General features: G+C 38.5%; 1 protein-coding gene across 8 annotated transcripts in view; it reads left to right on the top strand.

Moving 5' to 3' along the window:
• The window catches only part of Esrrg (estrogen related receptor gamma), a 629,832-nt gene extending 614,323 nt beyond the window's left edge, over positions 1–15,509 (top strand). For all 8 annotated transcript variants that reach the window (XM_028876745.2, XM_028876742.2, XM_028876743.2 and 5 more), the window contains 2 exons: positions 496–765; positions 11,589–15,509. In XM_028876745.2, the coding sequence (XP_028732578.1) occupies positions 496–765; positions 11,589–11,833 (515 nt within the window). In that variant the 3' untranslated portion in view covers positions 11,834–15,509. The remainder of the gene's footprint in view (positions 1–495; positions 766–11,588) is intronic.
• The last annotated feature ends 11,700 nt before the right edge of the window (positions 15,510–27,209 follow it).

Here is a 27,209-nt window from a genome sequence, read left to right as displayed (position 1 = left end):
ATGCTCATTTAGTTTTAATTCATCACATGACTGTCATAAAGACACACTTCCAAGTTGTTGACTGTTATGCAGTTTAATTTGTTTTCTTTCACGGTATGTGTGGGGATTATTTTTGCCTTCATCCTCCTCATCAATATTAGTTTTTAAAAACTAGGTAGTTGAAGTTAACTGAAAATCTTACCTCCTTTAATGTTGGAAATAGAGCAGAAAGATGCATGGTGCTTTCTCTGCAAATAAAGGAAAGAAAACCATCTGTCTATCATGTTCCCCTGTCTGGATTTCTGATTCTACCATAGCACCATCCAGTAGAAGCCAGCTTGTGACTTCAACTTTGGGTTCACAATATGATACTAGGGTTGGGGGAGTTAATAACTTCTAATCAGAGCACAGCATGATTTTGAGCCCTGAGACACAGGTTGCCCACCCCAGGAAGTTCAGGTTGCATTATGAAATTGTGGCTTTCGAGTAACTTGATCCACCTGTCTTCCCATGCAGGCTTCTCTACACTGTCCCTGGCGGATCAGATGAGCCTTCTCCAGAGTGCATGGATGGAAATCTTGATCCTTGGTGTTGTGTACCGATCCCTTTCGTTTGAGGATGAACTTGTCTATGCAGATGATTATATAATGGATGAAGACCAGTCCAAATTAGCAGGCCTTCTTGACCTAAATAATGCTATCCTGCAGCTGGTGAAGAAATACAAGAGCATGAAGCTGGAGAAAGAAGAATTCGTCACCCTCAAAGCGATAGCTCTTGCTAATTCAGGTTGGCATATTGATGTGGTCATTGTTGCACTGTTAATGCCGTCCTTTTTACCCCTTTCTGTCCTTTCTTGGGGATTTGTGAGGCCTAGTTTGTAAATTATCCATGAGTCAGCAAAATTATAATCAGCGTAGCTTTCCAGAGAAAAGTTAGAAAGAAAAATAAACTTAAAGGAAGCAGTTTTTATTTTATTTCCTCTTATAAGCTGTGACACTTTTAGCACCCCATGCATTTACTAATTTGGACCATAGCTAAGCAGACAGTCTTGAGGGACTCACACAAATGGGCACTCTTGGGACAAAATTAGCTCCATTGTTGTTTCTGTGAGAGTCAACGCCAGTGAGTTATGGGGAAACACTTCCCACCTCTCCTCTCAAAAAGGCCAATTTTGCAGTTGAGAAAAATACATGCCATGTTGCCTCTTGGTTTTGTTATGAAAGAACGCCCTGTGGCTTATAGTCTGGAGTCCTGTAGACATCAAATTCTGTTGATAGTGCCATGTGCAGCAAGGGTTAAGAATTATAGAAATAGATATGCCTTGCATTTTAACAGGAGCGTGCTAAAATAGGGGCAAATTCTGGTAAGTAAAAAAAAAAAAATCACTGCTACTTTTTTGTTTTCCTGTTGTACCTTCCCTAACACTAGGTTGTCTCTTTTCACATTTGCATAAAGTTTAGGATAGATCCCTCCTAATGACAGACCGATCTTCAGATACCTGCCTGTCAATAAGGGCTCTCGAGCCTTGTACCATTGGCAGTCACACCCGGCTCTTTCCAGCTGCTTTTGTTTTGACCCTATCTTTGAACTTTATCTTGGTTGCTGGCCAGTAGTTTTCCCTTTAATTACAAGAAGGAAACTGTCAATAAAATCTGTTAAATGGGATGCAATGAGCGGCTTGAATGGGCGGACGGCTATTTGTTCAAATTCTGCAGTATTCGAGATATTGACAGTTTGTTTTCTGGGGCCATATGTGACGATCAATCTCAGGCTGGGCTCAGCCGCGCTGAAAAATGAAAAACCAGATTGCTTTTGCTTACTTGTGGATGACGACTTTGTGATTTGGCGCGGTCTGGGCAAGATGAGATCTTCTGCCCAAATTGCCCCCATGAGAGCTAAGGATGCGTGACTGTTTTTAGAAATAATTTTTAATTGATTTTGTAATTAACAGTTCATCTACAATATTGATGCTTGAATCCTTGGACTGATAGAAGGGAAATTGTTTTCAACAATGAAGTTGTACCTTCCTATTTGTCTTCATAATGGGCGTTAGCATTTCACAGTTTTAATTGTGAATCTAACCCAGTCCTTGCTACACCATTCACCCCATTTCCCCTCCCTCTCCTGTGAAACTTAAAATATGATTTCTCGTGACAAATGACCTTGTTTGTACAAACTCTTGAGAAACCCTTGCCCTGCACTCTGGGGGGTTCAAGTAGGATATGAGATGGAAGTTTTCTAGAATTTCTTTGTTTGTTTAACTTCCACCTAGAGCAGCTCACCAAACTGGATGAAAGGTTTCACAGTCCTGGTTTTGCAAAGGATTTTTATTTGATAATCATAAAAAATAATTCTAACTAAAACCACTTATGCACTTCATTGTTTTTAAGACAGAGTAAGCACGTTTTATATTCTTTTATGTTCCCAATTGATTTTGTAAATTGTTGGTTAATTGTAAACCCTGAGCAATGCTAAAACTTTGTCATAAAAGTCACTAAAAGTTGACAATTGGAGATGTTCCAGGCATAATTTATGGCTAAGCATTCTAATTTAGACTCCTTCAGTTCCTTACTAAAAGTTGAACCATTGGTACTGTTGAAACGTGGATGCTCCAGTCCCATTCTTCTGCTCCCAGCCCGGGAAGGAATCTGCATTGCTGTGGTCACACGTGGCTAGAAGTCCTGTTTTAACGGACTCATTAGATTCTCGTATTAAAACTAGACATTGTTAAGACATTTCCTGCCTCACCAGTCCTGCTTGCTGAGTAGCATGGCTTTGTAGAGTGTTTCTGCACCAGGTCATCCCAACATCTGTTTCACTTCTTGATACCAAGAAAAATTAATTGCATCTAGTTCCAAGTCATAGCCTTTTAGTTTGGGGGAAAATATTCAGAAAGTCATTTTCTTTTAGACTTTGGATATAAGGTTATTTTGTTCCATTTGTTTTTTGGAGGACAGAAACAAACTTGTAGATTTAGTCATTTGGATCCAACATGAGTTTCTTAAATGCTAATAGGAACATCTCTGTGAGAGCATCTGTGTGCATACATCCCTATGAACACATGCTGATGCTTTGCATAGTCATGCTAGAAAATGCCCAGTTTTTCTTTTAGTACTCAGGGATTTTAGATTAACATAAATGAATTCTTATATAAAAATTAATGTTATTTAGTAGAGACCTATGTGACCTTTTCCTGCATGGCTGTAGATGTTAACAGATATCTCAGTTATCTATCTTGTCTTATTTTAAACATCTGCTTTTATTCAATAGTCATGAATATTGTGCTTCTGCTTGGCAAGTGGACAGTTCGATTCCTGATAAGGGCTGCCATGCTTTTTAGTGGGCTCATTTAATTCAGGAATAAATATGAATAAAATTAAGTGCTTTCTTTTTACTGCTGTGGAATACTTATAGAATAATCACCTACTGATAGAACACTATAAATACTATTTTGGTCATCAGCTTAAATTCTGGAGTAATTTTAGGAACTTGTAACTGAGGTAATAACTCAGGACAAACTGACTTGTGTATACAACTGTAGCTTTCTAATGACAGAATTCTGTGTCTTCTTTAGGTTGTTGGAACAGGGCAGGACCTTATTTAATTAGGATATTTGAACCCTCATGGAAGTTTGGCTTAGTATCTCTCAAACCATTTTTATTATCATCCCCTTAGGGGAAATTTTTGATAAGATTTTCCTTATAACTTACTAGTTAAATAGCAATACCACAAATATGTATTTGTTTATGTAGCATATATTTGTGATTTTTTGTCTAAGGGGAATTGTTTCCTATGCTGTAAGCCTGTCTTTCCTCTATTTGGAGAACAAGGTTTAGGCAAGTAAGTAGTTTCTTTTCTTTCTTTTCTTTTTCTTTTCCTTCTTCTTTCTTTCTTTCTTTCCTTCCTTCCTTCCTTCCTTCCTTCCTTCCTTCCTTCCTTCCTTCCTTCCTTCCTTTCTTTCTTTCTTTTCCAGAACATCTTTAAAGAATAGATTCTTCTCGTATAATACATCCCAACCCAACCATAGTTTCTCTCCCTCCTCTCCTTCTCTACTTCCTGCCTCTTTTCTCTCCCAATCCACTCCTCAGTTTCCTCTTCTGAAAAGAGCAGGTCTCCAAGAGTCAACAGTGAAACAAGACAAAACAAGATACAATAAGACAAGGCAAAAGCTCTCTTCTTAAGGCTGGACAGGCACTCAACAGGAGGAAAAGAGTCCCAGAGCAGGCAAAAGAGTCAGAGATACACTGTGTCCCCTCCTTAGAAGTCCCACAAAAACACCAAGCTGACAGCTGAAACACATATGCAGAGCACCTGATGCAGCCCCGGGCAGGCCCCATGCTTGCCTGTGAACCCACATGAGCCCTGCTTAGTTGATTCGGTGAGGCATGTTCTCCCGGTGTCCTCCATCCCCACTGACTCCTGCAAACTTTCCTCCCCTCTCCCTCGGGGTTCCTCCATCTCCAAGGAGAGAGACCCTGAACTGTAAAGTCAGGTAGGCAGAGTAAACAGTGTCCAGAGTCACTGAGTGACATAAATATTTGAAACCAGTTATATAAAGGTGGTGAGTGTTTTTGGTATGGGGGACATTGACAGAGACTGTATTCTGAAGCTTGAAGATAGATGTATAGCATCTCCATGGAGCTAAAGAATGAGAACATACGTCACAATCTACAGGACCTACTGGGTTCTTAGATCATTTAAAAAATTTGTCTCTATTTCTATGATGTTCTGGAGATGGCTTTTAGTAACTTGCTGGCCAAGAGGTGATATTCATCTATCTATCTATCTATCTATCTATCTATCTATCTATCTATCTATCTATCTATCTATTTATCTATCTATCTATCTATCTTTCTATCTATCTGTTTTGGAGAACCTTACTGTAGCCACCTCTTTTTTTTTTAACTTCTCTTGGGGACTCTCAAAATGTGCCTATGAAGGAGACACATTTACCTGAGATAAACTGATGAACTTGTAGTCACTATGAAACAGAATGTTGGACATATTTTCTGCTCTCAATCTATTGTTTTTATCCCACAAATAACCATGCACTGTGTTTTAGATATCTCAGTACAGAAGACTTGGGCCATTCCAATTTCACCTCTAGAAACCTAAATTGATGACTTTAATTTACTTTAGAATTGATGCTTACTTTTTTTTTTTTATTTTCCTGTCTTCTGATAATTATAACACAGTTGTCCCTTGGTGTCTGTGAGGGAGTAATTATGGATTTTTTCTTTAAGCATAGTTACAAACCCTGAATATTTTTAAAAATGGCATAATATTTTTTATGACCTACACTTGCTTGTTTTAGCAACTTATCTCTAGATTATTTATAATATGTGGTGCCAAGTGAATTCAGGTAAATGGTTGACATACTGTATCGTGTAGGGAACAATGACAAGGGAGAGCTCTATATATGTTCAGTTCAGTACAGACATAATTTATCTTCATTTTAAAATATATCTGTGCTCTTTTCTCTAGGCATCACAATTCCAAAATCAGTTTCATCAAGTGTACTACAAAGATATGGACAGAGCCCAGCTCCCTCTGGTAGCCCCAGAGAAGAATCTCTTTACTTGACTTCTCTAGTATTCAAGTCACATTCCATAATGTATCCACCCATCTATCCTTCCATCTATCTTTTTATTTTTATCTTATACTCCTGAGACAGTGTCCTACTAGGTCATTGAGACTAGCCTTGAACTCCGGATCCCCAAATCTGTGAAGTCAGACATGGCCAATGTGCCAGGCCCTTCGTCCATCGTGAAAGCCAGTGAAGTAGAAGTTAGCCTTCAAGACACTGTTGTCCTCTCTCTGTTTTGATGTTATTGGCCTGGATAGTCCAAGATAATCTCCCATATGAAGATTCTATCTTAATCACATGCTAAGTTCCCTTTGCCCTATGAGGTGACATTCATGGGTTCTAGGACGCAGGACTTGGACATCCTTGAAACCAATTTTCAGTCTAACACAATGAATATATAAGCAAGGTCGAAAAATAAGACTGCAAAGTACCCAGGAACCCTTCCAGTTGTCTTGTTCCAGTCTGAACCCTCTCTCTTTCCTCCAGAGAAACTGCTTTTAGAAAATGAGGTGCTAAATATAAACTATTGATTCAAATAGATGCACTGGATTCTATGAATGTAGCAGATGTAGATGTAGAGGAAAAGTTAACTCTCTCCTAAAGAGTAACCCCATGTTGTCCTGGCTTTTATTGCTACCACTTCCTTGTGTTTGTTATTAAATTGTTTATGCTTAGTGACTGTAGTTGAGTCTAGCTCATTTATCTAAAAAAAAATCTTATGGATGGATTTTGAAGTCTAAATGTACAACCCTAGTCTAAATGTTCCCCCTTTCTTTCATTTTCTTTAGTCTGTTGTAAAAACTAGAACATCTGCCCTACAGAGTTCCCCACAGCATAGATGCTATAAGCTCTTCATTGTTTCTTTGTCCTTTGCAGTTTTTGTACACCATGCTCAGGTCCTTGCCCTGTGGCACCAGGCAATGCCCAGTGGCCTCTCTGTGATGTCAGAACTGAGGACGCTGATGACTCAAATCCATAAATCATTGGAGACTGCAGAGTATTGACTGTGGTTTCAACTTCCTTTTTTTCATTCAGTCATGTTATATGGGAATATGTATTCTGTTTTTCTCTCGTTTTTCTTTAGTTATCAGGAATATAGTTTATAGACAAAAGCAGAAGAGAAACTTCATTCATTCTCTTTGTTTTCCAGCGTTCAAAATTTTAAAAAGTATCCTTTTAAAATGTCATTATAAATATAAGTATTCATGCATATTTAATGGATATCAATCAATTGCAAATATCATCAATTGCAAAGCTTTACTGAAGCTAAGGGTTGTTCCAATTTAGTCAGTGGTCAATTTCTAGAAGTTTCTTCAATGACCTGGTGGTTTAAGATGATGCTCATGCTATTTGGTATGACAAGGTGTTCTAAACTCATTTCAAACCAGGGGCCAGAACTGGACAGCAACCTGGGGAAGTATTAGGAACACCCACATGTAACTCTAACATTGTTTGGGGGGATCTTGGGAACAACCTTGCCACTGATTTGTGTTACAATGGCACTTATGTTGGCTTGTCTTCCCAGTTACTGTGCTGTGACTAAGACTTATGATCACTGCTTTTCATTCTTTTAATTTTGAGGGGACAGCCATCTTGTCAATCAAGAGCCCATTTGTCCTACAGTTAACCAGGGTTCCAGGACAACAGCTGATTGATGACCATGGGGTCTCTCTAGAACACCTTATTTAGTATGCCTAGAAAATTTGAAACATAAGTTCTCTTTTAAGATTAGATAATCTATGTTGGAAGTTTATAAACACCAAACAAAGTGACCAGTTCTGTTAACACACAATAGATTACTGGGCATGCTGGTTCATGTTACATTCTAGACTTGAGCATACTTAAATACTTCTGATATTCAGTTCTAGCTCAGAGAAAATCTGAGTACTAAGACATCATTAGTGAGAATGAGCTACAGGCAGGAAGTCAATTCTTAGATTGGACTCTGACCCTCTGAGTACCTGTGCCCACCCAGTTATAGAAAAGGCCAATGCTTTCCTATAGCTAATCAAATAAAACTAAAGTCTTTGGTGATGGCCAGAAGAGACATTGAATGCTGCAACTATTGAAATAGATGTATTTATCCCTGTTCTCAAAGTCAAAGAGTGGAATGACACCTTTCCTTATGGCCCCATTTACAGAGTAAGCTGTTATAAATTACAAAATTGGAACTGGAAAGGTGGATCAGAGATCAAGAGCACTGATTGTCCATCAAAGGACCCAGGTTTGATACCCAACACCCACATAGCAGTTCACAACTGTCAGTCACTTGAATCTCAGGGAATATGATACCCTCTTCTGGCCTCTGCAGGCACTGCACACACATGGTACACATGCAGGCAAAACATCCATATACATTAGATAAATAAATTTAAAACATAGTAAAAGCATTCTAGATGGATAACTATTAGCATAATTATTAAGGGTTAAAACATCACATAAGTAATAGTATTTGTCTTATTTGAACATTGGTTGTACTTTGAAAGCTTAATTCTTTTTAATAGCATATACATACACACTACACACACATACATATATATACACATACATACATACACGTATATATACATACATATATATATATTATGTGTATATTAATCATCTTATTCACTAGTCCTGAACCAAGATTTAGTAGAAAGTTGTGTATCCAGTCCCAGTACTTTTTTTTAATTTTAATTTTTTTTGTTTTGTTTTCCAAGACAGGTTTCTCTACACAGCCTTGGCTAGCCTGAAACTCCCTGTGTACACCAGGCTGGCCTCAGACTCACAGAGATCAGGCTGCCTCTGCCTCCTAAGTGCTGGGCTGAAGGGTGTGCATCACGACCACTTGTCTCAGCACCATTACGTTGAGTGAGTGCTTGTGGACTTGGGCCCAGGTACCCAAGTTCCTTACCAGCTGACCTGGTGCTCTTCCTGTGCAGCCTCACCCTGTCCAGTTTGCTCAGGAGCTGATGATCCCGGGTGCTACGTTTACCTTGTTCCCATTCGTTCTGACTCTGGGACCTGTTGCCTTGGAAATGTACTTGTAAAGAAACCAGTACCAACAACCAAAGGCAAACAATAAGGGAATGGCACTTCTCCTGAGCCTGGCATCTGCATGTCAGCCCAGCCCAATGAAAAGAGCAGATTAAAGTTACAGAACCAGCACTTGAACTAGGGCCCCTAATGGAGATGAATATTTCCTTCAGCAGTCTGCCAGCTGAATCATGGTCTAATTAAATAGTTCAGATTTAGTGAGTTTGCATTTAAAGTATTAGCAGATCTGAGAATGAGTAAAGCTAAAATGAGTTAGAATCTTTTCTGTAAATGGGAAGTTAAATTATCATAGTAATTTGATTAAATCATTTTTAAATCTCTCCAGCTAAATCACAGCCTTTAAAGAATAGTTTGAAGTCTTAATTGCTGTTTGTGAGCATATCGCTCTGCTATTTGTTCTCGCCTCATTTCCTGTGACATCCACTCGTATATCTCCCTGGGCCAGGCCAGAGGAGCAGCGAAGGAGAAGCCGAGGGGAGGGCTGCAGCTGGCTTCCCTTGTTTAAAGGCACACCATGTAGAAAAGAGAAATCTATTCTAGCTTATTCTAGTAATTATGACCCTAACCAAAGGAAGGGACTTGGAGACAGATTGGGATCTGTCAATATTTGGGAAATGTCTATTTCATTCTATATTTCTAATCAATGTCTCTATGTCTATAGTCATTCTGTATTTCCATCAGTGTCTATATTTCTACTAAGTAGTCCTGTCCTGTGTAAAGTAGCCATCTTCGTACAACTGGAGATATCATTGCCAGGAACACTGTAAAGAATGTTGTTGATAAAGATCACAGCATCAATGACATGAGCTCACATGAGCAGTTCTGTTTCATTCATTGCAGAAATGCGTGCTGTCTTCACTGTTAAATATTCTAGAAGCTTCATTTGATGAAAAGAAAACCAAGTGTATGGAGTTAGGGAGGCAGTCAAAGTCTTTCCACGCCTGCATGAGGGTCAGTCTTCGAACCACATGAAGCCATGACAAAAAGCCAAAAGTCCGCTATGGTAGCAGGAGCTTATAATCCGAGTGCTGGGGAAGCAGAGACAGGAAGACTCCAGGGCTCACTGGCCAGCTAGTCTAGCTGACTTGGCAAATTCCAAGCCCGTGAGAGACCCTGTCTCAGAAAGCACAGTGGATAATCCCTGAGGAAGGTCACCAAGATGCATACACATATACACTTACACACTCCAGCATGTAGAACATATACTTAGACACACAAACAGAGCAAACTACATTTGAACCTAAGAAAGCACAGGTGTGGGGTTACTTACAGGACTCTGGGTGGCTCCAAAACAGTTGCGTCTATATCAAGTCCCATCCAACTATGGATAATGACCTTTTAGAAACTGCATCATGGAATCTCCTGGCAATTAGCCTTCCACTTCCTATATACTCTATTATCTTCCCCGGTCATTTTCAGGTGGGGACAAGGAACAAGAAGAAATAATAGCAGGACTTCCATGTGAGGTCTCGTGACCCTCCTCCATGTTTTTCTACAAGAGAATGTCAATCATCTGATCCATTCGAGTTACCATAGACCTGAGCATCACTGTATTGTATTGCTTAGTAGTAGCCATGGTTACCATGCCAAGTTAACCTGAGCTCCAAGGTAACATCATTTTATACCTGGAGGTAAAAAACACCATCTACTTAGTATAGATAATGGCTAATTTACTACTGACTTGGTAAAATGATTTTCTATAATCCTGTACAAGAAAAATAAACAAAATACTTTTAACAGCCAGAAGAGTTTTAGCAACATTTTGCTGGTGACATCCATTTGTCCCAATTCCTTCACATGTTTGTGGTTGTTTGGTCTTATCACAAGGTTCTGTTTAGTCTGTGATCGCTGTTCGAGTTGTGTGAAACTTTGAGCTAACTATACATATCTTCATACTCGACATTCACAGAGAAAAGGGATTATTAAACATGCAGAGTCCCCAAAGACTCCATTATGTGTAATTAACAGATAAATTGTCATCGGAATCAATAAAACGTGCTAAATGATTCAAACTTGTATATAATTAAGTGTCTGTTTTATTTTTTATCCGCATTTCACATTTCTCACAAGGATACTTTCAACAACCTTGTTAACCCTTTTTGATCCTGATGGAATTGGATTGTTAGATTAGTCAGTCTAGGGGCAGGGTACATTGTTGCAAATGTAGAAAACATTTCACAACTCAAGGTTTAGAAATTCTGTTCAAAGGCAGTGAAACTGAGGCTATAAGGACACTTTAATAAGAAGAACACATTTAAAATCTTGAAAGTATTAAGAAGCTTGGGATAGTACTGTAGTGTGAGGTTCTGTGTATCATGTGGAGTTGTTAATTATGACCTCAGTCATTAACTTTTTCTAACTGGAATATGGACTTTTGTGGGAGGATTTGGGATTTAAACTTTATCTCAGCTAACATTTAGACTTTTTTAAACAATATTTTTGTTTATTCATGGATAATTTATTATAATATATTTTGATCCTATTTATTCCTTTCCCCCAACTCTTTCAAATTCTCCCCTGCCTCCTTACTTACCTAACTATGTTCTAAGTTCCTTTCTAAAATTCTTTGTTAAAATGAACACACGAAAAAGGCTTAGAGTCAAGCTGCCCAGACTATACTCTGTTAAAGTGTTCTACTAGTCAATATGTAATATATGCTGTAAATATGTGTCCATATCTACATATGTGTAGATATAAAGCAATACCTATCTTCTAAGGTCATATTGAGGATTACTAAGTGAAATTCAGGGGAAAATACTCAGATGTTTGAAATAAGACTTTTGGAGCAGCTTTGACCTTGGGGTGACCAAGAGCACACACGTGTTCTGTTGAGAATGTTTTCATCTGTGTTCCTTGTGATATTGCCTTACTGTGTGTGTGTGTGTGTGTGTGTGTGTATGTGTGTGTAATAACCTGTATCATTTTCATTTGTTACTTTGACCTTACTGTTCACCTGATTGCTGACATATTCTACTTCATTGTCTAGATTCCATGCACATAGAAGATGTGGAAGCTGTGCAGAAACTTCAAGATGTCTTGCATGAGGCCCTGCAGGATTATGAGGCTGGCCAGCACATGGAAGACCCTCGACGTGCAGGCAAGATGCTGATGACGCTGCCGCTTCTCCGGCAGACCTCCACCAAGGCTGTACAGCACTTCTACAACATCAAACTAGAAGGCAAAGTCCCCATGCACAAACTGTTTTTGGAAATGCTGGAGGCCAAGGTCTGACTAAAAGCCCCCGGGCCCTCCCATCCTGCACGTTGAAAAGGGAAGACAAACCCAAGAGTGATGTTGAAGAATCTTAGAGTTTAGTGAACACCATTAGAAATCAACAGAGACTGCACTGATATTTTAGCAGCAACAGTACGATGCAGCCTGCGGATTCCGCCACATCTTCCTGATAGGTTTCCTCATGTTACCCACCATTCCTTCTGTCCCATCCAGGTCTCTCCCGCTCTCCCTTGTTCCTGTTCTCACATTTTGCTTCTTTTACTAATGGTTCCCCCTTTCTCCTCCCTTCCCTCCCTCCCACTCTTTCTCTTCCTTTCTTCTTCCCCTCTTCCTTCTTCCTTTCCCCAACCTTCCTTTCTTGCCTTGAACTCTTCCTTCTCTCACCCCACTTCACTCTCCATGTTCAATACCTCTGACTGTAAGGAACGTTTCTTTTACCTCCTGCATCACTTCCCTTCCTTATCCTTCCCTGTCTTTTCCTTTCTCCCCTCTGCTGCTGAACTCTTAAACGCAGTCTCTAACTGGAGAGAGATGGAAGCCAGCCCTGCCAAAGGACAGAGATCCATAATATGGATGCCAGTGAACTTGTCATGAACCATGACATCCCCAGCGAGTAAGGAATCAAAGAGAGAACCGTCCCTAAAGTACAGTGCAACACAAACGAATCGACTTAGTGCAGTATTAGATTCCACGGAGCAGCCTCTGATCAGACACCGTCAGCGGCGGCGGAGGCGGCAGTGGCTGCTTCTCCTTGCTTTCTCATCTAGATCAGTTACAGCCATTTGATTCCTTAATTCTTTTGTCAAGTCTTCCAGGTATTGGTTAGTTTAGCTACTATGTAACTTTTTCAGGGAATCGTTTAAGCTTTATTCATTCATGCAATACTAGAGAGGGGTAAGGATACCGCAACTTCGCGCTGGCTTTGAACGATTGAACACTAAAATGAAAGACAAATGAACCCTGAAGGAAGATTTTTAAAAAATGTTTCATTTCTTCTTACAAATGGAGATTTTTTTGTACCAGCTTTACCACTTTTCAGCCATTTATTAATATGGGGATTTAACTTACTCAAGCAATAGTTGAAGGGAAGGTGCATATTACCACGGATGCAATTTATGTTGTGTGCCAGTCTGGTCCCAAACATCAGTTTCTTACATGAGCTCCAGTTTGCTTAGACGTTCACTGACACCAAGGATTACATTACACCTACCGTGATGCCAAGCGGCCATATTCACAAGCACTGCACATGGGATCCCTATCCGTAGAATTAGCACCGGTACACCTCCCTGCTGGGAGGGGACAGTCGCCATACGATTTCTAGCTGCCCTCGTGGTTAGGAATGAGATGCTGCCTGTACGCAGTTACAAACTGTCTCAGAAGGAGCTGTGAGCCAATATCATTTCAGAGGCAATAAGGCTAAGGCCAGAATTCAAACAACCCAATCATCAAAGACAGCAGATGCCTGACCAAATTCTAAAACCTAATCCGGAGGAGTTGATTCGCTTAGGAATGACTGTTTAAATTAACCTGCTGGTTTGTTTTGTTTCTCTTTTGTTTTTACCAAGAGCGAAGCCAATGGATATGCTTTCACATAGATGTATGGTCACAGCATGAAAGCCAGTCAGTTTCAGAACTGTAACCAGGTGTAATCTAATGAAGAAATCAGATGCCCCCTCCCGGAACCTACAGTCGCCGAATAACCAGAAAACAATAACCTCCATAGAACGCTTTTACCAATGGACCAGTGTTAATAGCTGCTCTCTGTATTCTGTGGACAGTCTTATTCTATGTACACAGATGTAATTAAAGTTGTACTCCTAACAAACAAAAGAATAGTTCAGCTTCAATGTTCCATGTTTGCTACGCTTTTCGGAACTTTACGTTGCATTCAGAAACTGTCGTCTTGTTCTCGTGGTGTTTGGATTCTTGTGGTGTGTGCTTTTAGACACAGGGTAGAATTAGAGACAGTATTGGATGTATACTTCCTCAGGAGAATACAGTAGTATATTCTACTCCTTACCAGTAATAACAGATTGAAACTCCAAACCAGTATTCATTATGATCAGACACACATCGAAATCATAATAATATTTTCAAAACAAGGGATAATTTCTCTAACGGTTTATTATAGAATACCAATGTATAGCTTAGACATAAAGCTTTGAATATTCAAGAATATAGATAAGTCTAATTTTTAAATGCTGTATATATGGCTTTCACCTGATCATCTCTCAGATGTTGTTATTAACTCGCTCTGTGTTGTTGCAAAAACTTTTTGGTGCGGACTTGCTTCCAAAACTATTGCTAACTTTGTGTGCTTTAAGCAAAATACCTTAGGCTGAGAACGCCTCAGCCTTGTGCTAGGAATACTGTGTATCTATCATTAGCTATATGGGAATATATCGTAGATTGTGGTTCTCAGTAGGGAAAGTGACTGTAGTGTGAATCTAGGTAAATCATCATTAGCAATTCATTCGGATGGTCAATAACTTGAAATTGATAGCTGTGGTAAGTTTTAAAAAAAAAATTGGCAAATCCCTGAAAAAAAATCAACAGAAAATACAACTCCTGGGGGGATAAAAAGGTGCTGATCCTGTAAAGATTCTTTCATCATGTAAGTGTTTAAAAATATTATTTTCCAGAAGGTTTATGCAGGGTTTAAGTTACTACTGCGCAATTGCGCTATATATTCAAATGGAATACAGGCAGTGTAGCCACTGTTTTGCTGTATCACATGGAAGTATTTGGGCTTCAGAACTCAGAGCCTGCAAGTGATCACATCAGACAGAGACACATTTAAAGAATGAGGTACAATGTGTAGTCCTCAGTTTAAAAGACTTGGCTTTTCAAAACAACAAATATCTTGTAACTAAGGGGAAAAAACAGCTTAAAATGTAGATCTAAAAGAAATGCGCGGGCTTCAGGGCAAATACCCCTTTGTACCTTGCTCGAGAAAAGTTTATTGTTTTTCAACTTTCAAGCAAGACCATTTAGTTAATGCCAAGTGTCAGGAAATCACCAAGGTGTATGTTTTAGCCGTACGATTTACAGTTTTATTTTTCTTTTAGGTTTGTTCTTATTTAAAGCAATATGATTGTGTTGACTCCTTGTAGCGACACTCGTGTTTAATCAAATCAGATTGTTGTATTTATTCCACTATTTTGCATTTAAATGATGACATAAAAGATATAAAAAATTTAAAACTGCTATTTTTCTTATAGAAGAGAAAATGGATGTCGGTGATTGTATTTTAATTATTTAAGCATCCCTGTTTACCTGCCTGGGACAACATTTTATGGCAGTCTTATGTGCAAAGATCGTAAATGGACAAAACAAAATTTAAACTGCTTACAATGATCCAGGAGTTGCATTATAGCCAGTAGTAAAAATAATAACAATAATAATTAATAATAATAATAATGAAACCATGTCTATAGCTGTAGATGGGCATCACATCTGTAAAGCAATCAATTGTATATTTTTGTGATGTGTACCATACCGTGTGCTCCAGCAAATGTCCATTTGTGTAAATGTATTTATTTTATATTGTATATATTGTTAAATGCGAAAAGGAGCTATGATTCTGTGACTCCAATCAGTTCAGATATGTAACTCAAATTATTATGCCTTTCAGGAGGATGGTAGAACAATATTAAACAGGCTTCCACTTTTCGCTGCTCTTTCGTATTGTGTTTCTTTTTTCCCTCGCTAAAGAAACCAACGGATCAACAGCGCCCTTTGTTGCCGCCACTCAAAGAGTGGCTCTGAGGACCCAGTCCCTAAAAATAAAGTAGGACTTTAAGTAAGAGCTATATAAAGGCTTGTCAGAATGAATTCTAGGGTGCCAAGAGACATTTTGCATATTTAAGGGTATGCAAAGTGTCTCATGGCACATTAGAATTCATTCTGACAGGCCTTTATATAGCTCGTATTTAATCTTAAGCAGCCCCACATCATCCTGCATTACTCAAAATCATCGCCTCTATGTCAATGTCATAACAGAAAACTTTCCCCTATTTTAAGATCGTATTAAAACCTGTGAGAGATATCTATTATTTCCTTCTATCGACAATTAAATCAAGCTCTGGGGCTGGCACGTGGAGCTCTGCAACAGTACAGCCACTGACCAGATCTCCTGAAAGGGAAGTCTCGGCAAAGTCCTCCAATCCACTGGAGGGGAGGAGGCTGTCTTGGAATTCAGGAGGGTTAAACAGCACTGTTGACAGCAAATGACCTTTTACTGCCCTCGCTGCTTGGGGTCAACTTGAAGTTTCCCCTGGACCCTCCTGGAGCCATCACCCAAGTGCTCATACGCTCTTTCTTGCTGTCCAGCCTAGCCTGCCCTTTATTTACTCTGCCCAGCCTAAGAGTGTTTTGTCAGCATGCTTGCCTACCTCTCAGAGGGGACTGGTTCTCCAGAGACACACTGTGGTGACACAAAGGCCACTAACTAGAACTGCTGTTTTTAGGGCCACGAGATTACCTCACTAGCAAGAAAGCTGAGTCCCCTTAATACTTTAGTATCTCTTGAGTGGCAAAAGCCCAACATAGTATCTCATGTTCATATTTGTTTACTTTTGAGTTGCTGGTGTATTTGTGTCAAATTTCTGAAATGCAGCATTCAGACCTAAGAAGGAATACTCTGTCCACATTCTCCATGAGAGTTCCTCTTTTAAAAACATATGTGAGACACACTCATGTACTTTTAAAAACCCAAACATTAAAATTCTCTTGCTTTTTCATAACCTATAATTACAAGAAACTTTTCGGGTACAGACATTTATCATGGCTACTTTAGGCATAAGAGAAAGGGGCAGTGGGATTTTGATATTTTAAGATGTATTTGGCAGTTTAGAAACAAAGTAGATTTGTATATTGTTTATTCTTAGGAATCATTTAATTTTTAACAGTTTGCAAACCATTATTTGTTTCCCATGTATTAGAACATGGATATATTAGAACTTACTTACATTAGAAGGAACATGCATTACTTCTCAGATAACTTTAATGAACAATATATCATCCTTCAGGGGAGAAAAATTTAAGCATTAGCCAAATGTTGCATTCAAAATAATTTAGGGCTTTAAAAGCTGAAAACCTATGTTGTTGCATTCCATAAACCTTCATGAACCCATACAAGATGAAAGAAATCTGTAAAATAACATTCAACTTGAATGCTGCATGGTCACCTTACCAAGAAAGCACAGCTCGTAGGGGAAACGCCCTTTGCTGCCTCGTGCCTGTTGTTCTAAGGAGTCACTGACAACGGTTTCATTACAGCGGTAAGCAGTTGTTGAAAAGAAAAAAAGCAAAAACAAAACAGCGTTTTTCGAACTCCTGTCCATGTTTTAAACTTTCTCAGAAGTGCTAGAATCTTGAGACTCCCATGTCCCATCCAGGAAGGACACAGGTATGGTTTCACTGGGTTCTGCAACATGGCCTGGGCATTAGGACTTTTGGAGAAGATCTCTTCGAGATTATTTCACCTGAAGATAAGGATGAAATCCAGTGCTCCGTGTCTTTGTAATTTTTCTCAGGCTATAAATGCCCTTAAAAATAAAGAGCTTCCTTTCATTGGCTCTGCATGTTTGTTACTAAAGAAGAAATCCAAGGCAAAAGATCTCATCTTAATTTGTTCACACAAAGACAAGGGGATATATGTCAGATGAGAGGGCATTCTCTCATCCCAATTCCACCTTTGCCCCTTCCCAAAACACAAGGGAACATTTTTGAAAAGATCATCTTATTATTAATTTTGTGTGTCCCTATATGTTTGTGTGTATACTCACGTCACTGCAGAGGCCAGAAGAGGGCAACAGATTCCATGGAGCTGGGGTTAATACTTGCTAGTGTGTAGCCCGATGGGAGTGCTGGGAACTGAACCCTCATCTTCTGCAAGAACAGCAAATGCTCTTAACCACTGAGACATCTCTCCAGGCCCAAGGGAGCATTTATATTTGGTGACTCCATGTACATCTAGCTATTTGCCAGTGTTAAATGGAGTTGCCAGCTCAACAATGTATATGTTGAGTCTTTCATGACCTTTTTTCTTTTAATCTGTTCAGTTGTCCCTTTAACTTGCTTTAAAATTCATTTACACGTTCTGAAGGGAAAAAAGTAATGTTTTTCTCCACTAAAAAAGAGAGAGAAAATTTAAATTAATTTTTTGGTGGGACTTTAGACTGGGCCATTCTTCTATCCATGTTTTCCAAGTTGTTGGTTTATGTTTAGGGTAGAAATAAAATGGAATTGAGTGTAGAGATGCTTTATTCTTAGAATTATGTAGAAGTTTGCAGTTCATCTTGCTCATTTAAAAACTTCATTTGTGACTAACCTGTGAAAGAAAAGCAAGATCCATTTAAAGGTTTGTTCTTCCACAGTGAAGAATGGACACATGCTGATTGGACATTTCCCTAGTCTACTGGATACAGATGTGTTTAAGTCGGAGTATCTGATCTTTTCCTATCTAAGCCCAGCTTCTTGCTTTTCCTGCCCCTTCATAGTGTGAAAAACCAAAGCAAGTAGCCAGAGATTGATTGTGAATTGCATCTTATTATGAAACAAAGTGGAGAATAAAGGAATTTCAAAATATAATCCTTCTTTTTCCAGGAGTATTTGTCTTGTTCTCCACAATCTCAAGTTCTGAAATAATGTGCCCATCAGGGGCTCAATGTTGCGTGTCCATGCCAGTTGGTCCAAGGGCTTGTTATGATGGTAATGACCTACTGCAACGTGAGCTTGGATCACAACAATGCAATTGCTACCAGCTCACCTGCTGAGAGAAATATTTTATTATTGTTGAAAATCCTCCATAGAGATTTGTTTCTCCTGTTTCTGTTTAAATTAAATTCAGTGCAGGACTGCCTGATGATTCCTCTGGAGTATTTTTCAGATAAACAACTAGTCTCAAAATTTAGAAATCCTAGCTAGTTTCAATTTGTTTATTAGCAGAAAACTTACATAGGTGACACTGTCACCAGGTGGTGGGGATGGAATGGTTGCACCCACACAAGAGATTTGCCTACTGAGTCTACAGCCAATGACTGAGAACTCCCTGCTTAATTATAAATACCAATCAGAAAAAATAGGTAGCATCAACTATATAGCCTATAAAAACACTAATAATTCTTTGCTCCCAAGTACCATAGAAGTTCTGGAGTGATGATGGACTTCCTTCTCAGTAGAAAGTGTTTTTAAATTTAGTGTCAAATGTTGAAGGGGGGAGGAAGGGAAATAAACAACCCTAAACAGAAGCACAGTAGACAGCACAAAGGTGGGTGAAAGATCTTGGCTTATAATCTGTCTTTTACAGCATAGCTTTTGAGAATTGTGAAGAATGTCTTAAAGCAAATGGAGTTACATGGAAAGTGTTTCCAGAGGCCCTAGATTGCATCTTAGATTGAGGATTATGCAACAGGGGAGTGTTGGGTAATACTAATTCTGTAGCATGCAGCCAAGTTATAATTGGAGTTTATTATACCCCCCGTCCAAAGATGGAAACTGGAAAAGCAAATAGGACAAAGAAAGAAATGGCTTTATTTAATGTTTGTAAAGGTAAGAGTGTCTGTGTATTTAGCATGTGTTGAAAATCAGCAGGCTGATTTTAGGGAATACCAACCAATTCTGGAAAAGGTCACTGCAAGGCCTAACAAGGGAATACTTAGGGCTAGCAGCCGCCTAAAAGGATTCAATTCACACTCCAGTTAAATCTGAACAACCAGTCAACTTCCACAGTTTTTCTAGAAAATAAAGTACTGCCTGCCATCTTAAAAAAAATCCAACACAGGAAACTAAAATCTTAGGAGCAATTTTGGAAATGAGGTCTTGAGTTGGGCTAATTCTCCCGAATTGAGAGTTCCTATCATTGTAAGCAAAACATTCTGAGGATGGATGTAAGCCAACTGTCCTAAAGATGATAGCTTTGAGATAATCTCTGAGATTGTGTTTTGGATCTCTGAGGCTGCTCTTTGGCCATGGTTCTCTTCCACTGAGCAAAGTGAAGAGTCCAGTGTTGATGTATCAAGTGTATTCACACTTATAAATCAAGAAACATATAGCTCTATATTTTTAATATTTGGACAGAAAAATATTCTCTTTATGCACAAAAATAAGTATGCAGTCATTGATAACTACTGTGCTAGGTATTAAGCAGATAATGTGATAAAAAGATTTTTACACAAGATATTCTTGGCACAACATGTTTTATGTAATAAGATCCGGGGTGTGAACATAAACTGTGAAAAGTTATTGACAGTATACCACATTATATAACATGAGAAATTTGTGTCTTTCAGTGTAAGTTCAAATCCCAGCTCTGAAACTAACTAGCTACATGGCATGACTACTAATGAAATCTACTCTATTTAACAAAATGGGGATAAATACATACTCAAAGGATTGCTATCATCAAAAAAAGTTAACGATGGAAAGAAATATTTTCTACCTAATATAATACTCAATATGTTGAAATTGCATTTCATTCTTAAAATAAAAATTCCTTCCTAGCAGAGGATAAATAAGATTCTAAAGTAATCTAATGATAATAGGGTAAAAACCCATTGATACTGGGGACAGTGTGGGTATCTGAGATGCCAGTTGGTAGCAGGTGGATGTGAGGGACTCTTCTTGGGCATACATAAGTGAAGAGCTACAGAGGCAGGGTTATCTTGCCATGTCAGTATGGTGTGTCCAGAAACCAACTGTGGACCTGGGTGGTGGCATTATGCTAAGTTCTTTGGATGTATTAAACAGTTTAAACACATCTAGTAACTTTATGAAGTCTTATAAATTTCCCTATTACACATGAAGTAAAATGACTAAAAAAAAGTTGTGTGTTAATGACTTCTTTGTCCCACTGGCAGAGTACCTGACAGATTTAAGGAAGAAAGATTTCTTTCGTCCCACAGTCTCTGAGCTTTCTTTCCTTGGGGGCTTGGCTCTGTGTATTTGAGCAGGATGTCACAGCAGTGAAATTGCAAAGGGTGGATGGTGGTCACTATGTGGGTAACCAGAGAACAGAAGGAGAGAGACACAAGAGGCCAGGGATAGCATACCCTCAAAGACCTGTTCCCAGTGACCTACTTCCTGTATCCCTTCCCAACCCTCCAGATTTCAAAACCATCCCAAAATAGTGGTACCATCTGGCAAACTAAACACTCAAATCATGAGCTTATGGATACTTTGCATATTCAAGTCATGACATTACATAATTTTCCCTAAGAGCATGAAGCTAATGTGTGATTCAGCTAAGTTTGAATTTGGTCTGTTCAACTCTTGATCTTAATTGCTTTAACCCACAGCCATGCATTGAGCAGATTTTAGGACCTGAATAATGGATACTACCTATGTTTCCTTATACTGGAGATATACTGGAGATGTGAAACACAGCATTGACTCATTTCAGTTCATTTTCTCCAGGAATATGAGATATTTGTTGTTTCATTTTTATCTCTTTGCTATTTCTCTCAATGTATATGATGAAGCGATATATAGGTAAGACTTTTAATATACAGATATAGCCCTTTGTTGACCATTTCATTATTTCTTATTTTTTATTCTCCACTAGATCTATATGGCTTAACCGTGTGTTAGAAGGGAGTATGCCATTATAAGCCACTGAAAGCATATGTCATACATTACCTGTGTTCTTTATAATGAACAATAAGATGACTTTCAATCTCCTAATCTATAAATAATATGATGACAAACATTTCTGGATGTTTTTCTTTATAGACCAATGAAATGATTTCTGGAAATCAGTACAGATTGCCAGACCAGTGACCATTTATATATTTATTTTCACTACAGAAATTGCCCTGGGATACAAGGTTATTCTGAATTACCATAGCAGCATATGTTGTTTCCTTTGTTCCTCTGTCGTGTGTGTCTGTGAACCCCGCTAGCCCTGACACCTGCTTAGGCATTTCTTTCTCTGACTTATCTCTTTTTGCTCTGCTATTTTCTCTATTTGGTTCCCTATCATTTTATTGTTCATTTACAGTTCTTTGTCTATTCCAGCTATCGAACCCTGTCCGTTTTACTTTTCACATATGTCTTCTTCTGTCTGTCATGTGTCTAGTAATCATGACCTTTGTCTTTGTTGATTAGGAATAATTAATTTGAATAAAATCAAGTTCTTTGATCTCATCTTTATAGTTCTAGAGCTCAAGACATTTTCCCCAACTTTTTAGAATTATTTTTATAATTTGGATTTCACATTTAGGTCTCCTTTAATCCACTTTTCATGTGTAAAACATTTCGATTAATTTTCCAATCTCATCATTCCCCAGCAGTGGGTGGGGTGACATCTGCACCACACAAGGTGCTATATATAAAGAGGTCTCCTTCTTATTCTTCAGTCTGCTCTGTGAATGATGTATGTTACTACACAGTGCCTTAGTTTAGTTCTAATACTCTGTAGTTTCAGTATCTGGTGACATACCCTCCATTCATGCCCACACTTTGTGTTACTTTTCAAATTTATACTCATTGGTGAAATTTTCTTTTTTTTCTATGAATTCCAAAAATCTTTGTTTCAAGTTATTACAATTCTGTTAACAACATTGGATTCCTGATGCATAAATTATTGTGGAGAAAGTATTTCTGCAAAGTTCATTCAATGGGTATGTCTTAGTCTTCCCTGAATTCTTGTGTTATTTCTCTACAGTCATGTTTGTAGATAATCACTATAGAGTTTGAAGCTTTCTCTGAGTCAGTTCCTGAATATTAGCTGTAACTTCAGTTTACTCTCTATTATTTTTCTCTTTAATTTATTCTATTTTTTGAGTATTGAATACTTCACATGTTCCATCTACATCTTTGCTTGAATACTTGGACCTACTTCCTACTTAAGTCATTGGTTAAGAATCCTAGATTTTCATGTGCATGGTCTATATTCTCTTTGAGTTCAAGTTGAAAACCTACCAGTCCATCCCTGAGTCTACCCTCTTCTCCAGAAAATCTGCCTCTGTTTTATTATAGGCATTTTAGGACAACTGCGCATGATATTAGCATTTTGACTCTAAACTGGGTTTTCTAAGTCCATATGTTCATTAGATCGCCCCTTTCCTTCTAAGTGATTCATTTAAGACACACTTTCTCAGATGCTCTACAAATGGTTGCTATGGGTGGCCATTTTCCAGCTTTAAGACATTTCCTCCAACTTTCTACCCAAGTTTCCTTCTACCTTTGTCCTCAACCTGACCCCAAAGTTTAGGTTTTGCTGTGGCTACAGCTTCATTTCCAGGTATTGATGTTTCTGTCAACCAGTTTTGGCTTTGTAATAACTACAAAATTCTAACAAAGTGTACAATAAGGCCACACGTTTGGAGATGGCTGGAGTGACAGGCTAGATTCAGCCTCTGTCCTGTGTGTGGTCAGCCTGGCTCCCAGATCCAGGTCCTGGGGACACAGCACTCAGTAGGAAGCCACCTTCACCTCAGTGACTGAAGTGTCACCAACACATCCCAAGTCAGACAGGAAGCCACAGCTTCTCTCATTCTTTATTTATCTTCCATTGTCCAAAAAGTCACAGAGCTGAGTCCCACCTTGAAGAAGAGGGCAGAGTAGTATTTGATTTTGTGAACTGAGCTGCAAAATTACATTACATCATGTATGCACAGAAGGGACAAGAAGAGCGAGAAATCAAGTAAACATGCGATAAGGGCCTACACATTTACATTTCATGTTATCTAACACGTGTTAAAGTGTGTCACCTCATGGAATCTGACATGTGGTGTTCTTACTAGAATTTATCTAAGTATCCTACAATTACCTTTAGTATACTTCTTATTAATCAGTGTGTTTAATAGCATGGTATGTATGTACATAACTTACATGTATGTTTGGTATTACATTTTCAAATATTGTCAGTAGTTCCTATTTACATTTTCTGAAAGTGTAGTCCATATGTACTTGAATCATAGCATTTAATATAAGCTTTTTGTGACTGAGTTTATAGGTGACTTTTAAGAAATTTTTGCTTGTACTCAGGACAGGCTTGTTAAGAGTGGTGGAGGAAAGTGCCCATTGCTAACACATTATTAATACTATTTACATATTTCATAGTTACTTTTACTCCTTGGTGTTTCTGAGAGAAATATGTGAGAACCTTTCATTGTAATTCCTGGTTATAGTGGTCTCTATCAGTTGATACAGTAGGTGTTTAGAGTACATGTTATGAATTACATGTGTCCATTATCCTTAGAACATTTACCAATCATTTAACAGTAAATTGAGTTCCCTTTAGATTATCTTTTACGCATTGAAAAGTACATAGAATAGGCTTTTCTTAATGAATATTCATGATGTCAACACTCATGGCAGCATCTAGCAAGCCACACATCTGACAATGGTCAGCTTCACAAACATTGTGCCCATGGCTCCTGCAGGAGCAAAGGTAAATATGATTCATTTTTCCTTGTGGGTACACAATGCTAAGCAGCATAGAAAGCCATCTGCTTTTCACACTAAAATGAATGAAAATGCAAAGTATATAGTATTTTCTAACTATCTTTTTTTTTGGTTAACTTTACTTTTGGTTAATTGACCCATGTTCCAATTAGTAGTAGTTTGCTCATCTCCAGATGAACATTTGGGTTTAATTGTCATGATTAGTACAAATAATATTACTATAGACTAGTTTATTTTCATCTGGTAATATATTCTGAAGGTAGCATAGTAATGTACATTATGCATGGGTTTAATTTCAATAGATAAGCTTGTAACTATTTTCCCAAGTGGTTATACCAACCTACTCCTCCATTAATATTGTAATGGTCATTACAATTCTTAATGTTACTATGTACTTTAATCTAGTGATATTCCATGTTTTTTTTTTCACTTTCAGTTTTTTTTCTATTTTTTTATATATTTTATTATTTTTTATTTTACAATACTATTCAGTTCTACATAATAGCTCCAGATTCCCTTGGCTAGGCCCCTGGTGGAGCGTTGGGAGTCTAATTAGTGAGAAAGAGGAGGGTTTATATGAGCGAGAATTGTTGAAACCAAGGTTGGATAAAGCACTTTCAGTTTTTAAATCTATTTCATTTTTAAAGGTATTTCATTTCCCTGAACACCAATAATACTGAATATGCTTTTCAGATATTATTGAACATTTGTATATCTTCTCTATATAAATTTTCTGTCCAGATTAACCAATTCTTGTTTTTCCCATGATCTGAGTTTAATTATTTGTAGATACTTTTAGTATATTCTGAGTATGATCCAGTTACAAGCAGGTAAGATTTCTAAATCATCAGGCTGAATTTTTACTTTCTTAATGGTATCTTTTGATGAAGGCGTTTTGAACTTTCACGTGACCCTAGTTACCACCCTTTCTCTTCACAGCTAGCACTGATGGTGCCACAGAATGCACCACTTCTCTGAAGTTGAGCAAATGCCTCCATGTCAGACTTTCTGCGAGTTAATTGCTTTGCTTACCTCCTTTGTCTCATCAAATAACCTGGACTGGATTTCTGCGGATTTTGTGAATGGCATCCACTGGAGGTTGTGTCTTACACATCTTTGACTCTCTGTTCACATCCAATTGTCTATTCTCTGCCCTTTCTCCATAGCTTTATAGTGCCATCTCTGCTTATGTGGATTTTTCCTTGGCCCCCTGTTCTGCTCCTTTGATCAATTTGTCAATCTCTGTATCAACCCTGCACGTGCATTCTTATTCACTTTCTAGAGCATTTAGGGCAAGGGTGGATGGCTAACACAGAAATTTCTCTTCATTGGTATCTTCACCTAAGTGTTTTGGTTTTAGTATTACTGTGTAAAATACAGAATCACCCTGTTTATTTAAACACCTACACGCATTATTTTACTCAGGAATGGCATTGATTTTTGCCATTCAATTTGCAGATAATTCTCTTATATGTTTGTGTTCTTCTTTGCTATCTGTTACTGGGACAAAGACTGACTCAGCACCTTGGAGAAGAAAGTGCTTATTTCAGTTTACCCTTCCAGTTCACAATCCCATCACTGAGGGAAATCAGAGCATCTTGGTCCTGTGGCCCCAGTTGTCCATCACCCAAGGCCAGTAACACCAAGTCTCCCTTGTCTCTGTCTTCATAGAGGCTTCTCTTCTCTGTGTGCTATCTACCTTGGCATAAGTGCTTTAAATATATTTGTGTTTGGTAGCACGTTGTCGCAAGGATCATCTAACATAATCTCCCTCATCACAAGATGATGTACTTAATCACATCTAAAATGACCCAGTTTACAAAATAAGGTAACTCCTAGGACCCAGTGTGTGTCTCTCTGTTCTCTTCTCTCTTTGTGTGTGTGTGTGTGTGTGTGTGGCGCATGCTGTTCAGCTTCCTGCAATGATGTTTCCACTTTTCTTGATTTCTTAAGCTAGCATATAATGGATATAATGATGGATTTTCACACATATGTGCATTTTATGTTATTCTGGCCCATTCTCCTTCCCCAGCTCTCCTCTGTCCCTACCCTCCTCTGGATAGTTCACTTAGATTCTTTTGCCCTTAACATTGAACTCTCTCAAGTAACATTCATTTTTGTCTGTTCTTCTGTAAATATGCTATGGACCTCTAGGAGCAGGTTGAGCTTGAGTCTCATAGTTTTTGGCACCAGTTTGCTTACTGTTTTCCACATGATTCCTCACCCTCAGTGCCTCTAGATGGGTCTTACTTACATTCTGCTTATCATGGGTCCCAATCACAAGAAGTAAACTTGTGATGCAGGGATTTTGTCAGGGTTTCACATCCTCACATATAACTGTATTTCTCACACTGACTGAGGAGGTATACACGTAGAATCTAGGCCATGCTGGGACTGGACATACCTGGTTGTGGAGAAACAGACAAGCTCCCTGCATTTGTGTGGTTCTAGGTTAGAGGGAGGATAGCCGTTGAAAGGATGAAACAAGAATACATCCATTGTGACAAGGATGGAGAGCTTGCAGCTGGAGAGTGGCCAATGAGAGCCCTACCCCCATGTTCTGTAGGGAGAAGAAGGCATCTTGATATAAAAAGTTGTTGAACCAAGACTAACCGCAGCTGTTAGCCTCCCTGGAGAGAGAGTGGAAAGGAGGGAGAGTAAATTGGTACAGGAGAACTTAAACAAAGCTCTCCAGACAATGTGCGCAAAATGATAACAATTAGAGGTCATTTGTGATCTCCCAAAGGCACCAAGTTTGAGAGCACAGAAGCCACTTGGGTGCCATGGGTGTTTGCCTCTCTGATTGGTTCTTTGAATTCCCAGAGACATCAACACACTCTGATGTGATTGCCCAGGCCGACACTGTCATCAGCTCATCAGATGATTCCATAGAAAATGTGGATAGGAATGATAAAATAAAATATAAACTGTTCTTGTGCTTACTAAATTCCAGTCCTCTCCT

This window comes from Peromyscus leucopus, chromosome 15 (genome assembly GCF_004664715.2).
Source record: "Peromyscus leucopus breed LL Stock chromosome 15, UCI_PerLeu_2.1, whole genome shotgun sequence".
Lineage (NCBI taxonomy): Eukaryota > Metazoa > Chordata > Mammalia > Rodentia > Cricetidae > Peromyscus > Peromyscus leucopus.
This window is presented reverse-complemented; position numbering and strand designations above follow the sequence as displayed.